At 38.0% G+C, this 18056-nt stretch overlaps 1 protein-coding gene across 3 annotated transcripts in view; it reads right to left on the bottom strand.

Annotated features, from left to right (window-relative positions):
- ST18 (ST18 C2H2C-type zinc finger transcription factor) overlaps positions 1 to 18056 on the bottom strand; it is a 166824-nt gene that overhangs the window by 62043 nt on the left and 86725 nt on the right. For all 3 annotated transcript variants that reach the window (XM_067467428.1, XM_067467427.1, XM_060775297.2), the window contains exons 4-5: positions 6953 to 7131; positions 1794 to 2600 (exon numbers count right to left, since the gene is read on the bottom strand). In XM_067467428.1, the coding sequence (XP_067323529.1) occupies positions 1794 to 2600; positions 6953 to 7131 (986 nt within the window). The remainder of the gene's footprint in view (positions 1 to 1793; positions 2601 to 6952; positions 7132 to 18056) is intronic.

Genomic DNA, 18056 nt, shown 5'->3' with positions numbered 1-18056 from the left:
TAGAAGGCTACAGGCCACACTGACCACTTATCCTGAGGCCAATCTGGAGTGATGAATGCTGGATCAACCCCAGGATGAGTTAAACCACCTGACTGTCTAATGGCTCCAAACTCATTCTAGCACTACTGAAGGTTACTTCTATCTTCCCCTCCCATTTTCCTTGTTGCAATGGCCAGTGACTGTGATATGGGTCATGTCAGTCACTCATCTGGCATAACAGCTGGGGCACAGCTGGAGCACCAGAGCAACTTAGGATGAAGGAGGGAGGAATGACTCCTTTCTTTGCCCCCTGTTTTCTCTAATTGCCTCATTATTACAGCAAACATCATTCCAGATGAGAAGCAACCAGCATGGTTTACTCACTGGAAGCAGCAACAGGGAATACAGTGAGTGTCATCCTGTGTCCCCAAGACTGACCCCAGTGAACACAGGATGCCATATAAACAGTTGCAGCTGGTTCTGTCTCAGACCTGTTCCAAGTGTTTACATGGCCTCAAATAAGTGGTTTGCTTCAGATTCTGGGGGAGAATGTGGAGCAGCTTTGGCCTGAATCAATTAGTTGCCATAGAGCTGATTCTCAGGTCCTTCATGCTAAGTGGTCAGCATAGATGGATCTTACTTTTTCATTGTTGTAGTAATTCAAACAATATCCAACAAATTTAAAATTCATCTACTCCATACTAATGCCACTGGAAACAAATCAAACAAACAAAAGCACCTTTTGGCACTTCCACTTTGTGAGGAATGTGGGTAGGGCCTGCCATGCATCATGTGATGGCACACAGCAGGCTGTGAAACAAAGTGGTAAAATGGGACTAAAATGCCCTGTGTGAAGAGGTTCTTGAACTCTCATAGCTCAGTGCTATAAAATCCTGGGATCTGTTGTTCGTTGAGGTGCCAGTACTTTTTGGCAGACAAGACTGAAGACCTTGTAAAACTACAACTCCCACACAGCAGTTAAAGTGTTCTCAAACTGCATTAATTCTACAGTGTGGATGAACCCCAAGTTCTTCTGCTGTAATTCAGGAGACAAAGAGAATGGGAAAAATGTATTCCTTTACCACTACAGGAAGGAAAGTGTATTTTGGGTAGCTCCAGCTGAGTTATCTGCACTTTCCTTTCCTTTTCCCCATATGATGGCAGGAAAGGTGGTGGGATAATGCACATTGCTGCCCTTTCTCCCATCTGATGAGTACAGGGTGCCAATGCACCCTGTTCTGTCCCCACTGTATAATGGGGGAAGAAGGGAGGGCATGCAGGGCACCTGAAGCCGCCCTGCACACCTTTCCTTTCCCCCGATAATTGCTGGCGAAATGGCACAGCCCAAGAGGGCAGTGTGAAGTGGGTGTAAATATTGCCAAACTGCATTAATTCTTCACTGTAATGCACCCTAGGTGTATGAACTAAATTTCAGAAAAAGACCAGAATAAACAAACTGTGTGGATTTGCTAGTTATTAAACTAATCGGCCGCAACCTAGAATGCATAGAGGTAAGTAAATTTAAAGCAATGTAGCCTTGTGCAGGTCTTGAGCAATGGTTCCTAATTTGCCTAGAAGAACAGGTCCTTCTTTAAATCAGAATACTGCAGGCATGAAGAATTTATTCAGTCATGGGCAGTATGCAATACAAGAAGGGATCCAATGCAACCTTTGCCCAAAAATTACATGTGGTTGAGGTATCAAATGAAAAACCCCAAATTGGTAAATTGCAGGTTAAATACAAAGAACTGTCTCAATAAGCTTTATCACCTGTCTGATGTGCATGCCACCAGTAAAAAGGGACATTAACTTACGTTTGTTGTTATAGATTGCTCTGCCACCAAGATCAATCACTTTGGCTTGTCTTCTTTCACCAGCAAGGTGCTCCAGTAGAAACCTGTCCAGCTCTTTGTAGGTGCTATGAAAGACATGACCCTGCTCTGCCTGCAGAGCGATTGCGCGTTCCAGCAAGCTCAAGTTTTGTTTGGTTTTGTCCAGATCAAAAGACATTTCAGTATTTTCCGAGAGACACTCATCCTCCTCACTGTCTGGCAATGGATTCTGAAGTCTGTTACTAAAAGACTCCATGAGTGACTCCTGTGATTCTTGCAGGCCTGCTTCTGAGTCACAAACAATTTCTGAATTGTTAAAATCTTCTGCTTCAGTTTTGACTCCTGGAACGTTTAAGACATCTTGCTCATTATGTCCAACAATGTATTTTTTATTTACAGGAAGTTTTAAGTTTGTCTCTTCAGAGAAATTTGAGGAAGTCTCCCATTCATTGTCCAGCATTTCTGAATTACTTTCATTATCCTCAGAAGAACAGTATGGTGGATCAGAAACATGAATTCTGTCTCTTTTTACCAAAGAACTGATCATGTAACATTCATCAACATTCTTATTCTCTGTTTTTAAGGGCTGGTTACAACTGTCACTTAGTTTTTCATTTTCTGTGGGATTTGATGCATCTTTTGCTTTTGTGTTTTCAACAGTACTTAAAGATTTGGTCATTAGGTTCTCGTAACCAATGTAATCTGTCTTTTGATGATCATTTTCTTGCACATCCAAATTAGTGATAATTTCAGTTTGTGTTATAATTTCTGCTTGTGTTGTAGTGTCTTCTAAATGGAGAAGAGAGATAAACACAAATTTTAAATTTATTACTTCCATTTTGGTCACAGTCTATAAATAACTTATTTATAAATTAGTCCTATTCCCATCAGTAGCATTATTCCAATGTTAAGTTATCAGAGACCACAGACGTACTCTAGATCATGGATGATTTTATAAATACTGGTGAGCAAAGCTTCTTCCCACTGAATGAAGATTTCTGTTTACTTTTAACATTAGAATTTATTACAAACAATCAATTCAGATGACCAAGCTGTTATCTTGTGAGTATTTTTGAGAGGACCCATTCAACAATTATGTGATTCTTGCAGCAGATTCTCATCTCACTTGTAAGCCCAGGACAATAAAATGAATTCAGTTGTGATATAGATTCCTGTTCAAAGTACTATACACCACATTGTTTGTGTTAATGTAAACACATTTTGTGCATGATCTGAAATATTGTGTATAGAAAAGTTTTGGACTTGTATATGATAAGATCTACTGACTTCAGTGGGGCCATTCTTCTGAAGTCTCTGCTATGACATCTCTACTTAGAGGTTTACAAATTCTACTGTAGCTCCAAAAGATATGAGGAGTCAGTGTACTATTTTCAGTGGTTATTCCTGTTAATCCTTAATCCTTTGCTATTATTTGAATACAGTCCTCAGAATGTGAGGAAGGTGATATTAAACTCAGCTGAATGTTCTGTTATCGTTAGTACTATGGCTGAAATCAAATTGCTAGTCCCAACTAGAGTCATGGAATCAACTCCTAAGAGTATGCCAACATTTGTATAAATCCCATTGATTCAATGAGTATATTCTCACTGGGACTAACAATTGAATATAGGCTTTTATATTGAATCAAAATATTCATAATGATTATCAGACACAATACTATACATCCATCTACTTCATATCCAGCTGTGTATGTTAGTAAAAGAGCAGAGAGCAAGGGACTGCTTTGCCAAAATGGTCAGTAAGAAAAATAAATTGACTTATTGTTGTCAAGCTAAACAGTTTTTAATAATAATAATAATAATAATAATAATAATAATAATAATGTGTGATCCAATACAATAGCCAGCATTATCTTTTTGCTGTGTACTAATCTTATTGTGTTTATAATAATAATAATAATAATAATAATAATAATAATAATAATGCATAAGCTTGGACCCTTTATTATTTTTTATTGTTGATTAAAATGCCATGATCCTTACTTTTTATCAGTCTACATCCTCCAAAAATTAGATTTGCTTTTTAAAAAACTAACACTAGTCTGTTTTTGAGTATTAGAAGATCCACATTATAGTTGACATGTTCTCACTAGTTACTGTGACTATACAAGTATAGAATACATGAAATCACAAAGCAAAGTATGTTTTTAAAAATAAAATAAAAACATTTCTAGTTTTCTAAAACATTGTGAAGCAATATGTGTTCTGTATTAAGAAACTTTTTAAAACTTTGAAATCACATCAGAAATCAGCAGGCAATAGAGACTACAGGGATAGGGCCTCAAAAACTGAAAGACAAATGCTTTGTGTTTCGTTTAATTTTTTGCTGAACACTTCACCTCCCCCCCCCCCCCCCCCGACAAGGACACTCCAAAATACATCTCCATCATCTTCTTTTCTGGTAATTATCTCCCTAAAATCAACACTGGCCTGCCAGGATCAAGTAAATATTACCATAGTAACTAAAAGCATTTTTGGATGCAGGGAAGAATTTAGCCACAACACTAGCCCCTTCAATAATGCTGATTATAGGGTGCATTCTTTTGTTGGGATGTATTCAACATAAACTGGACCATTCCACATTTTACTTCCCAGAGCAGAGAGAGAAACAACCTTATAATAAAAGATAAGATGGGCCAGTTCTATGCAAAATCCATACCAGAACAACTCGAGGTTTAAACAATAAATTAAATATAATCTAAAAATTCAAATGAAGTTTTGTCTCAGCAACAGTGAGCTATTAAGAGAAAGTGAAAAGGTTTATCATAATTTCAAAGTATTATCAACTACCAAAAACAAATAAAAAGCATTTTCAGTGAATATGTCCAATTCATTGAACTGTTCTCTCAATCCACTTAACTACCCACATGTGTACAATAATGATTTATAGACATTATACCTAATTATGCATATTTGGGCTATGGTGGAGTGCCTAACAAAAGCTCTAGAAAGCAACAATTACCTCTGTTGCTTAGCTACATAGTTTAAAATATTCCTATTAAGTGCAGATTATTGTGGAAGGGAGGAGGAGGACACAAATGCACATGTGCCACCACAATGCTTTTCACTTTATGGCTGCCAAACTGTTAGCATTTTGGGTCATTTCCAGTTACATAATTGTTTGGTTCAACTGTTTGTTATATGTTATAAGAAAATATTTATTATTTCTTTCTTACACATTTTCTTCAGAAATTCAGGACCTACCCCCACTCCCAAAAGTAGCCCTTTTTGGAACAGTTTTGCTACATTTACTTTTTGTTGTATCCTGGCTTGAAACGCTGGTACAACTTTATTTTTAGAATTCTAGACCTTACAGATTAGTTCCGATTGGGCTTAAAGCAAAAGTTTGAGAAACTTTATAAGCATGACGAGTGAAAGAGCATTGTTATATAATAGGTATGTGCACAAAACAAAAAAAGGACTATGTCAATACATTACATTACGATGATATTAAAAAAGATATGGAGATTTAAAGACTGTGCTTTAGGAGCATCAGAGCCATACCATTGGTTGTGCCTCTGGCATTCTACCTGCTCTACTCAAGCTTTGATAAAAGCTGGAGAAGAGGACTATCTGTCCCTTATGACTGAGACATAAAGAGCTACCATTATTTTTTTCAGTGGGGGTGGGTAGGTGGGGGGACAATGACATTGGAATCTTTGGCAAGTATGTGCCTAGTCAGAACTATTTACACAGACAGTGAAGAGATGGGTGTCTTATTACCCATAGACATTTGTCCTCTACACATGAACAACAGATGTATAATCATCACCAGTGATGTGAGCAGTGACATCATGGGGTGTGCATGTGCACCAGTGATGTGAGCAGTGACATCATGGGGTATGTGTGTGCTCTGTAGATTGCAGAGGGTGACACCATCACAAGGAGTAGCACCACGGCATCAGAAAGAGTGAGTCCTTGCTTGTCTGATGGCTGCTGTAGTCCTTACCTGCCCTCCCACCAGGGCTAGGCTCCATAACTTCAGCCTTCTCAGCTAGCAGAATGTGATGGTTGGCATTGTTTCCCACAGTGATTTCCCTGCATCCAGCTTTTTCAGGCCAAGAAAAGCACAGAGGAATATTGAGAAAAGGCAATCCTTCTAGAATGACTGAAGGGTTCACATACCTCAAGGAGGTGGTAAAAAGTGAGTGAGAAGGTATCAGGCAGCAGAGCCTCTGCTATAATTGAAAATATCAATGGATCCAGGGTGGACTTCCTGGCAGGTCTGTAGCTGGGGGGGGGGGGGTTTAAGGGTTCAAGCCCCCCAAAATGTTTCAGGTTAAAAAAAATCCTGATTAACTCATGCTTTGGCTAACCAGTTAAAATTCATGAGTAAAACAGTTAATCTGAAACATTTTGGGGAGGGGGTTGAACCCTTAACCTCACTCACCCTGGGCTATAAGCCTGCTTCCTGGGGTACAGTGCCCTTGTATGGTAATTCCTTCACAGCCATGTGCAGGGAGGTGGTCAAAGGTACAGATAATGCAACAATCCAATGTGTAATCCACAGGGGTTAGGAATGTGGAAATCTCTCCACTATACCACTGGATTGATTTCCCAGAGAAGACCACTCACTATTATTTACTGGTGTCAGGCAAAATGTGGGCAGTGAACAGGTAGAAGATGGAACACAGATTCAACCTGTTTTGTGTGAAATTGGTGTCTTTATAGGGTTCCAGGTTCTGACTTCTGCCCTGGCCTTGAATGCTCAGGTTTTACTGACAGCCAGAAATACCTTCCTGAAAATACCAGACTTGGCCAGAGTGATACATGAGTTTAGCATGGACTTATTTGGCTACAGAGATCACAGGACTCTATTGTTATAGCAAATACACTTATTCAAAATACTGTATAGTTACTTACAAAGCCCTATCCTCAGCCTAGGCTATCTGTGAAATTTTCCTATCTCAGCCTACATTGGTTTTAAGATCATTGAGAGAGGGGTTTCCTTTTATCTTCGGACACAATCACATGGACATTTACATTGCAGGAAGTCACTCTTCTTAATCATATGCATTCAAAAATAATCCTTCCTCATAGGTAATAAGGTCATTTCTCTTATTCCCTTTCCCCTTGAGAACATTAGATTTGAGTTCATTTGGAGCCAATTTCTCTTGATACCTGTTACGACAACATTGCTCTTATCTTGCTGTTCTGTCGTCTCCTCATTTCCCCCCTTGCCTTCCACACTGGGGCTGTAGTGGCGAGGTTTCATTAACAGAGACTTCCTTTTGTTGACAGGAACACCCAAAATCTGTTCTTCAGCTTTTCTTTTCTTTGCCATGGAGCTTTTGTAGGCACTGTATTTATGGGAAAATATATAATGGGGAAGATGAATATGAAATACGCTGCAACAATCTTGATTTTGTTTTCAAGAATAAAAAGAAGTAAAAAACAAAGACTAATATGATTACAGTATTGAACAGCTGGATCTTTTGTTTTAGACATAGGAGCTGAAGAGCAAGGCACCATTGAACTTTATCGCCCCATTTCTTTTTCATTGCTACTAAAAGTAAGGGTGGAAAAATGAAGAAGCTCTAAATCATCTTTAATCCTGTGTAAAACATATGTTAATCTAAGCTGCGTTCTGGACTAGACTACATCCACACAGGAAGGGATAATAAAAGATTTATGGTGCTTTGCTAATCCCTAGAAAGAGCTAATGTAGATATTGCAACACCAGTTACATGTGTCAACTTTGCTATGCTTTGATAAACGAGGTTAAAGGATGCCAGTTTGATGAGTAATTTCTGTAGTTTCTCATGCTTGAGACTTTGTGGGTAGATAAATGAATGAAAGAAAAGAGTTTTGGTTCAAAACTGCATTTGAGCTATAGTCTGAATTCAATGAATCTTGATTCTCTTCACATCGAAGTGCCTTCTCACAGTAGAATTTGCTACACACAACCTCATCACATGGAGATACCTGATGCAGGCGACAGTGTGGGTATTTGCTGGGCAGTGTGGCAAATCCATGGGGTGTTGCATGAAACTGTTATCCTACTCCCTGGAACTCTGCCTTGCCTACCACATGGGGGACAGTGTTACCACTCGGCTTCTATCTGTGCTGATCCCATTTTGGGCTATGAGAACATGGGTAGTCACTTGTGTTCTCAGGGTCCACTGTAGGATACTTTCAAGACAGAGCCATTAGTCAATTTGATTAGGTGGTAAGATGCAACCTTCCTGTCCAGCCTCTACTTGTATAACTCCAGCAAAAGAAAATGCACCACCTTTAGAGATAGTTTTCCTCCTCTATTGAATATCTTTTACTGTTGGGATGTTTCTCCAAACATTTAACTGAAATATGCTTACCTCTAATTGCCATCTATTAACTCTAGCTCTGACTTCACAAACATAAAAGCAGGCATATATTACCAAAATGTCTCATGTTTGCATTTATTTATTTTAATTTATTTCTGTATATATTTGTTTATCATGAAGCTGTGTGGAACTTCAGACTACTCAAAAACTGCTATCATATGGAATAGACTACCTTTTTAAAGATGCTATTCTATGATTCTACAATGATATGTCTTAATGTTTGCTCATCCACTCAACACATTTAGAGGTTTCAACTGTTTCTTTCATGAAAGTTGGTTTGCAAACTCTATCCAATTCTGGCTGTTCTCTTGATGCACTTCAACAGTGCTTTTAGATTGTGAAATGAGTACTACAAATATAGTCAAGACCTGTGCAGAATGGAGAAACTGAATTATGCCTCATGATCCTTGTTTCTTTCAATGCACCCAAGGAGGCACATGACACCACAAGTTTGCAGAAGTGAACCAAATTATTGCCTAGATTGGGGGAAGCCACTTAGAAATACTGTACACATGTGTGCACAATTTCTATTAATCACAGACCAACATAGTGTATTTTGTTTTCAGTACATTGGCTGTACAGTAAATCCAATTTTGTCCCAGTGAGAAGTGTGCACTGGAATTAGTACTTATACCTCCATGACCACTGTGAAGATCTAAACATTAAACGTTTAAGCACTTGCTTAGGTGAAGTGCCACATGATGATGTGTTAATAGATGAAAAATATTGAATTGTAGCTTTCTGCATCCATATAGGCAGACTTATTTTCTATACTTACTTTATTTAAATCCATATGTCAGTATTGATTCTTTAAATGCTCTTGTACCTCCTCTGGACTTTAGCATACTCATCTGCTTTTTAAAATCAATTTTCCTAACCATAGCGCCAAAGACATAATATGCCATAAGATATACACACTTCAAGAAATTATAGAATGCAAACCTTCAAATTCTATTCTGTTTGTTGACCAAAATAAAGATTTGTCTGTTAATTCAGAATTATATTCTGGTTATTGATCAAAATAAGGACTTGTTCATATATTCAGACTCTAATAAAAGCCAAATATTTTGGAGTCACATTTGTGACTCCTATGGTGGGTTTCTCAATAATATCTTCCCCTGCCTCCAATATAAAATGAAGTTAGTTGAAGGAAAAAGGTTGTTGGAGTCTATGAGGCATGGTATCATTGGCCAGAGATAATCGGGGGACACCTCTCTACTGTGTTAGCTAGATAAGCACACATTCAATCTATGAAAAATGGCAGCTCTCATCTATATATATATGAACCTTAAGGTCGTAATTAGGCGGTCAAAAACGGCTAAACCACCGGACGAAATCTCACCACATTTGCCCTGCTAATACCTCTTCCCCCAAGGTATGACCAACAACCCTCAAAACACCAATACGCAACAACACAAACACACAATACCCGAAAAACACGGAGCATGCGCAGAGGCCTTGGGAGGAAAACGATGAGGAAGGACTCCATTTCCCAGCTTCCCCCGCGCCTAAATCTCTCTTCGTATGCACACTGCCACGGGAGGAATACGATGAGGAAGGACTCCATTTCCCAGATTCCCCTGCGCCCAAATCTCCCTCCGCATGCGCACTGTCATCTGCTTGCCTCCCTCTACACAAGCCCAGCCTGAGAAAGCCCACCAGACCGATGTAACCACTCACGCTCGGGGAGGGCATGGGAGCTGCGGGGGGCCACTGAGGGCAACTAAAACGACACGAAACGGGAGGGAGAGAAAGAGGGAAAGAAGGAGGGAAGGAGAGAAAGAAAGCAGGGTAGAGAAGGAAGGAAGGGGAGAGGAGGGAAAGAAGGAGAGAAGGAAAGAAAGAAAGGAAGATAGAGAAGGAAGGAAAAAGAGGAGGAGGGAAAGAGGGAGAGAAGGAAAGAAAGAAAGGTAGAGAAGGAAGGAAGGGGAGAGGAGGGAAAGAAGGAGAGAAGGAAAGAAAGAAAGGAAGATAGAGAAGGAAGGAAAAAGAGGAGGAGGGAAAGAGGGAGAGAAGGAAAGAAAGAAAGGTAGAGAAGGAAGGAAAGAGAGGAGGAGGGAAAGAAGGAGAGAAGGAAAGAAAGAAAGGTAGAGAAGGAAGGAAAGTGAGAAGGAAATAAAAACGTGAAAGTAGGAAGGAAGGAGAGAAGGAACGAAAGAGGGAAGGAAGGAAGGAAGGAAGGAAGGAAGGAAGGAAGGAAGGAAGGAAGGAAAGAAAGAGACAAGGAAGGATGAAACGAAACAGCAAAGGAAGTGAGAAAAGAAACAGGTAGAGAAGGAAGAAAGAAGAAGAGAAAGAGAAAGAGGGAAAGAAGGAAAGAGGGAGGGAAGGAAGGAGAGAGAAAAAGAAGGAGGAGAAAGAGGGAGGGAAGGTTTGCCACAGCAATGCGTGGCGGGTACAGCTAGTAGTTACTCATAAAAGGATAGCTGCAAGGGAGTTGTTGCAAGCACTAAAAAAGCTTCAGATAGTTTTTTTGGAACCTTCAGCATAGATCAGACACAATCGTGTGAAGAAATCTGTCATCACCTGCTAAAAAATTCTCTACTCTTTCACTTTTTTTTTTTAAAAAAGGAAAGCAATATTCATTGTCTGTTGTTCCCTTCCACATATGCAATATGAATAATAGCATTTATATTATATCTGTCACAGATGAAAAACTGCATTTATGGATCAGTGTAATCCACTCATTGGTCGCTGGACCCCAGCTGCCCTAGGGAGCATCACAAATCTACATGATGTCCCTGGTTGCTAGATTTTGCATTTGGCTCATTGATCTAGCTGAAAGATTTGCAAAAATCCCTGTCTCTAGACAGCTCCTTGTTGGTTACACATATTATGAGGCTCAACAGCATAAATTAATCCTTCCAAGGTAACTTATGTGCACTAAACTGGCTCCAGTTCTGATTGTTTTGGATGGTAGCATATGACTAACTTAAGCTTTTTGCTTTTTTTTCTTTAATCCGTTTTGGCAAGGCATCTTCCTGGCAATGCACCATTACAAATATGAAGGACATGAAAACAAACGTGAAGATTTACACTGCTGCAGAAGTTAAAGTACAATTGATGTGCATCTTAAATTGTAATTTCTCTTGATCTGTCACAATGCTGCACAAAGCATGAGACCAATATAATGGATCATTTCCAATCCCCCCCATTTTAAATCATTGCAGTTCATATGGCATATTTATCTGCTACAGCAAGGTAAATGCAAAGCATATAAATACATGTTAGCACAGTAATTAAAATGATGTATCAAGTTCCTGTCTTCATATACTCCTTTAAAAAAAAATAAAAAAAATCATTTGTCAAATATTTTGCTCTGACAGATAAGTTCAAAACAACATGGTGAATTCAGATTCTGTATATATACAAGATGCATACATGCAAAATAACTCACAAAAGTGATGTAAAGTAAAAAGAAAATAATATTTCACAGTTTACACAGTTTGGAAAACTTGTATTTATATACTGTCACTATAATGTGTGTGCCCATGATCTGTACTAATATGAAATCTACTCATGTGAAGTTTGGATAGGGTAGTTACTATCTATGAAAAGTTTCCTGTGGACATCCCTTTATTAGACCTGTGCAATTATAAACCTCTTTGCCATGATCCCCCCCCCCCCCCGCGGCTAGGCTCTGTTTCCCTTCATTAGACCAGGGTAATTATAAACCTCCTTGCCATGATCCCTTCATGCTAGACTATCCTTCCCTCCATTGACTAGTGTTTTGTTAGAAAGCTAGCAAGAGTACAATTTTGAGCCTAGTGGTGAGGAATGCCCATTTCTCCACCGTGTTAAAATGATTCAACATGGGCAAATCTGTCAGATTCCATTACATGTGTTTTTTGTCATTAGCAATGGTTCTGGCACATACCAGGGTCTCAGACACGATTACTCGACTGTGTTCTGAGTTCCCTCTTTTTAGCATGATTCATCTCCATTTCAAGGATGAAGGGCAATGTATGATGGCTGGAAGAAGGCAAACATAATGTGATAGGTTCCATGTCTCCTAGTCCTTGAAATGGAGATGAAGTGTCCTATAATGGGGAAAATACTCCATGTGATAAGGTCCTAAGTTAAAACAATCTTGGAGCTGCATTTCAAAAGTTAACTTTTTGAAACTCTAGGTTTTTTATTCTCTTATCTGGAATAGTGTACAGAATCTGGTTCCCAACCTTCCCTAAACTAACATAATGGGCAGAAGAATAAGAAGACAAAGGTGACTAATGCAGTATACAAAATAGACTGAAGGGGTGAAGGTAAATAACTGTCAACTCAATACACTTTCTTATTTGAAGCTTCACCCCAATGAAAATATGTCTGCATGTTAGAAAAAGAAATGAAAAATAGAAACAAAAGCTCCAAGTCCTCTCTATATGGCAGGTTTGTAAAGTTCTACTTCGTTTTTGTTTGTTTTTTTATTATACCACTACTATTATTAATATTAGCTGTTTTGCTTGCCTAGATTGCTTATATGGGGCCATTTTCCAACTTCAAAGCACATCAAAACAATTTAGGCAGCCCTCTTGATCTCATAAAGCCTTCAAAGTGCCTTGTAGTGTGACATGAATTGGATACTGTTGCACTAGAAAAACAGATGGTAAAAACAACGAACAAAAATGCATGTCATCAGGTGTGTTATATTGAAATCCAGCAGGCATATATCTAATATATATTCACCATAATATAATTATTCCTTAGTGCATGAGGTCATTTTTATCTTTTTAAAACGCAGCTTCAAATATATCATGATAGATACAGGGCTAAATACAATACCACTCTCAACTGGAGCAGACCAGCTGCAGTGAATGGAAATTGCTAATCACACCTTAACTTCTATTGCTATAAATTGACCCGTATAAGACTAGTGTTGGATCGCACAATTACAGCACTTGTATACCTCTTTAACTTCCATGGTCTATCCCATGAAATAAAAAAACCCAGACCTATTTGTCTAAAATTTGGAAAACATGGGCCCTTCAGAGGTGACTATCAAACTTTCAAATCTTAAGGTTATGCATTAAAAAGCCTCCAAGGCTATGGTTATTTTTGTTTCCTAGTGAAAATGAATGGAAAATGTAAATCTTTGGTTTCAAACTGTGTTGAATAAGGCCTAAATCAATCACATCCAAATACTGAATTATCCTTAGTCTGAGGAAAAACAAAGTAAATAAAAATGTTTATATTTTAACCATTGTATCTGCAAAGGATACATTCTAAGACTCCCCTCTTCACCAGATATCTAAATCTCGGATAATAGTGAATACTTTATTTTGAGCATACTTGATCCAGAAGAAACATATAGGATCTTTTTGAAGGGAGACTTTCTTTTTGGAGTGTGTGTAGGAGAAACCGTGAATATCAAATCTGTGAATAAGGGGGCAATACTGTACTAGGAAGGGAGAGAGCTAGTGTGGTGTAGTGGTATGAGCGCTGGAACACACAACTCTGAATAGCAGGATTTGACTCTCCATTCTGCCATAGGAACCCAATGGAAGATCTTGGACAAGTCATACTCTCTCAGTCTCAGAAGAAGTTGAGAAACAAATTCCTCTCTCTCTAAAAAAAGCAAGGGTCATTGTAAATCAGAAACTACTTGAAGATATGCAACAAACAAAGAGAGGAGACTGGGAAGGATATATGAATGCATGTATGGATAGTATGCAATCTTTAAGCTGGAAGACATAAAAATACATCTAGCTGGAGCAGCTTTCATCTACTTTTGTACTGATTTTATTTAATATTAACTCTTCTGTATACAGTGGCACAATAGCCAGGGCTGGGCTTCATTGACAAGCACTTATTGGTCCTTGATAATGGAGAATAATATATATCATACATAGTAATATGTTTGGAATGTAAAATCATACTTTTGTGATTAAGGCCCATAATCTAAATGTCAGTTTTTAAAGGTGCTTTGCTATTCAAATTACTTCTGTGAAGACAGTCTCTCTTTCCGTTGTAATAATGTCTTCATTTTGGACTAACATCTCCACACAACTGATGCTTTGATCAAATATTTTCAGATAGTTCTCATTACATTAAAATAGAAAGATCATCAGTTAAGCTGAGAAGAACTCTTTCCATGTTTGTGTGTTGAAGGGAGGAGCGATCTTATTTAGCTTTACCCTCATATTCTTTGTATTTGAATCTATAAATAACCGATTTTCAAAACCAACTGAACAACACTGTTTCCTGGTAGAACCTGTATCCCAGAGGTATGCAATAAAAATGAAGTAAATTTACTCAAGCATTTTAAGCAATTGAAAAAAAAGGATTTATAAAAAGCTTAAATCATTTTGGGTTTGGCTCTCTTTTGTCCATTATGACTTCACCTACACTGCCAACTAAGGCAGTTTGAAACAGCATTATTTGTTTAGAATAGACTCATATATTGCAGTTCAGTTCACTTTGAAATGACATTCTATGGCAGTGTAGATGGAGCTTTAGATAAGGGTGAAAAATAGCATCCAGTTTCACTGATAGAATTCCAAGGATCTTAACAAGCAATACAGTGGTTGAGTTAGGAGTCAAAAGTGGTATTGTCTTCTAAGTAAAAGCCATATGGAATTAAGCAACCAAGTTGCATATCCAGAAATTATAATCTCTTCTTAAACACGGCTGGATCAGGAGGTTTCTCTATTGGAAATATGGCCACTAAGGTTGGAAAGACAGTGTCCTTTAGAATTAAAGTGTTTTGCAATTGATAGCTCCAACTTTTGATGGTTCCTGAATCTTGTGCAAATTTTAGTAGTAGCTTTCTCACACATAATGCATGCTGGTGCCATTCAATCACATAAATGACGTTGGTTGAATTGCGAGTCCTATTTTGGTTTTGGATTGATTTTGCCAGTGCTATTGCTCTTTAAAAGTTGTTTCATATAGATATGCAGAAGTGATGCCCAGCTTGGACTCACATTGATGTTATCTAGGATTTTTAGTTAGCGTTTTCATTTTCACTCTCATCAGCAGCTTCTTTAGAGTAGTTGGCTGAGAGAAAACAATAATAGGAGGTTTATTAATAGCTTTAGCAATATGTTGTGAATTAGCTATGAAGGGGAAGTTTACTTTGATTGCCAAGTGGCAACAGCGAAATGATGGGTAGAAATCAACCAGAAAAGGAACATAACTGTTTCCATTTTTACTGCTGCTTTTTGGTACAAAAGGCATTCTTTAGGAAATACTGCAGCTGGATGGATGTTGTGTTCAGTGAAAAGAGGTGGATATAGTATTTTACCTCTTGGCTTCATTGTTGACAAACAACATCAATGTTGCATCAACTGGTCTCTCTCTGTGTTTGTGTGAATAGGTATTGTATGAGAACAAAAACACCAATTCCTTTAAAACAGAATAAAAAACCCCAAAATCTATGTTTAGCTTAAACACTTAAAATACCTTATGAAAGAACTTCCATGGAAAGCAATGGTGTTTATTTCTATGTAGCATGCTAGTGAAAGCAAATAATAGAAAAGTTTTCTCTGAGATGCCGACACATGCATTTGCAAAGATACGTCAAGCTGTAGTTTGTCAAACAGTAAGCCTATAATTTAGCATCTCTATTACTCATCTCATAAATTCAACCAGTAATAGTTTTGTTGCTATTTATCAATGGTCTGCTTGTTGTCATGGACCACTGGTTCAGCTGTCAAGGTTATTGGAGAATTTGAGACTCATAAAAAGGATGAAGTGGTGTGGATTTTTTTAATGAGTTAGGACATAGTATTTCATTTGTTCACTATGAACAGACTTTTGATGAAATAGGAGACAAAAAGTAAACTTTTGAAAAATTTAAGACATTTATAATGGATGCTACAAAGAACTGTGAGGACATAGAGTGAGATTTTAAAGATTGGTTCTTGCAAATGTATGTATCATTGCAGCATTGTGAGCAAGCTCTGTTCCCAGTGCAAAACTACACCACATTGAAGAATATTTTAAGGGCAATAGCTTCAATCCAGTTGCTTAGGATGAAGATGGCAGACTCAAATCCTTTTGGATTACACTGGTTTATAATATAATTTAATTTGCTATAAGTGTGTACGTATATGTTATGATGTAAATGTATTGACATAATGCAGAGCTAGTCTGAATTAGATGCAAGAAACCACCATATGTCATCAAACCAATGGTCTAGCTAGCCAAGAACCATCTCCATCATGTGGTAGAAACCCATTAGATCTTCCATTGAAAGTCTTCTCAGCTTTTCTGTCTTAACATTTTTGACTTAGGACATTATATACATGTGTCTGACTACTGAGCAGCAGTCCATGATTGAAATCAAAGGGCCTATGAGTGCTTCATAACCCTAGATCCCCTGGACCTTTAATAATTATAGACCAGTGTTTATCCTTCTTCTTCTTTTTTTTTTTTTTGGCAAAGTGATTGAGAAGGCAGTTGCTCTCCAACTCCAGACAGTCTTGGATGACACACACTTCTTTGACCCACTTCAAACCAGCTTCAGAGCAGGATAGTTGAGATGGCTATAGTTTTCTTAGTGGATGACCTCCATCTTGAAACTGATAAGGGGTTTGGGTCTCTATTGGTGCTTCTAGACCTCTCAGCAGCTTTCAATACCATTGACCATGGTATCTTTCTAGAACTAGTACCTATCTCGTTCCCTCTATCATGCCACCACTATCTGTCTACATCAATGGCTTCCAATTTTTGGTTCGTCAAGTGTCTGAGACTTCCAATCCCAGAAGCCACAGCCAATCTGGCCAACTATCAGGAATTCTCAGCATATCTATATACACACACACACACAATTGACACTATTGCCATGGATACCAAAAAACCCAGGTAATAGTAAACCTTATTTCTAACTATAATTGGGCTGGAAGCATGCAATGGAATCAAACTGGAAAACCTAGAGAGGCTCACAAACACTTCCAAAGGAGAATTATTTTTGGAGCATGGGTAAGTTAACCCATGGATATCAAATTTGTGGTTAAGGAATATGCATATGTGTCACATGAGATGAGGAAACATGGTGACATAACATCATATTTCTCTTTTTTTAAAAAAACAAAAAAACCCTAAATTCCGTAAAAATTAGCATGACTTCCCAGAAACAGCATACATTTTCTTTTGTCTCAAGGTACTTGTGAGCTATATGCCATATGATTACCGAGGGACATGTTGGGAAAATTTGCAAACATAACCTACAGTTTCTTATGACAATAAATTATCAAAGGTGAAGTAGTAAGTAACTACTGTATTTCATCAATTCTAAGATGTACTTTCCTCCATATAAACTTCTTGAAAAATGGAGTGCATCTTCTGAATTTTTGCCAGTCTCTTAGTGCTACCTCTGTATTTTCTGTCATTTTTGGAACAACAATTCACGAGGAAAGTAGGGAGATGTCTGTCCTTTTTTCTTTTTCTTTTCTTTTTCTTTTTTTGGATATTCAGAAAATGTGAGGGCTGCACAAATGTTCCAGCACCCATTCATCTGTAACTTGGCAGTCTTGATTCCCTCAGAAGAGATAAATAGGACTGACTATTATTTCCAATTTTGCCAAGAAATAAAAGTAGCATTGACAGTTCTATTTTCAAAGGAATCAAACATTTCAAGGCACCAAGCAGAAAAAATGGAGGCAAAATTTGGAAGCAACAGTATCTTCACCCATCCTACTCTGTCAAAACAGTTTAGACAGACACTAGAGCATTCTCCCATGCTAGTTAAAAAGAGGTATGCATTTTGAGATTTCTTTTCAAAGCAATGTACACCAAATTGGGCTATTTGCTGAATCTCCGAATTAGGGTCAGAACCAAATCTGGCTGATGCATCATATTCAAGAAGGTGAAATACATTTGTTCTAACAGTTCCATTACTTTAGATGTGCTTTTGCTTGAAAAGCAGTGTGCAAGTGGAACAGCCATTGCTTAATGGAAGAGTA

The sequence above is a fragment of the Anolis sagrei genome, chromosome 4 (assembly GCF_037176765.1).
Source record: "Anolis sagrei isolate rAnoSag1 chromosome 4, rAnoSag1.mat, whole genome shotgun sequence".
NCBI classification, from domain to species: domain Eukaryota; kingdom Metazoa; phylum Chordata; class Lepidosauria; order Squamata; family Dactyloidae; genus Anolis; species Anolis sagrei.
This window is presented reverse-complemented; position numbering and strand designations above follow the sequence as displayed.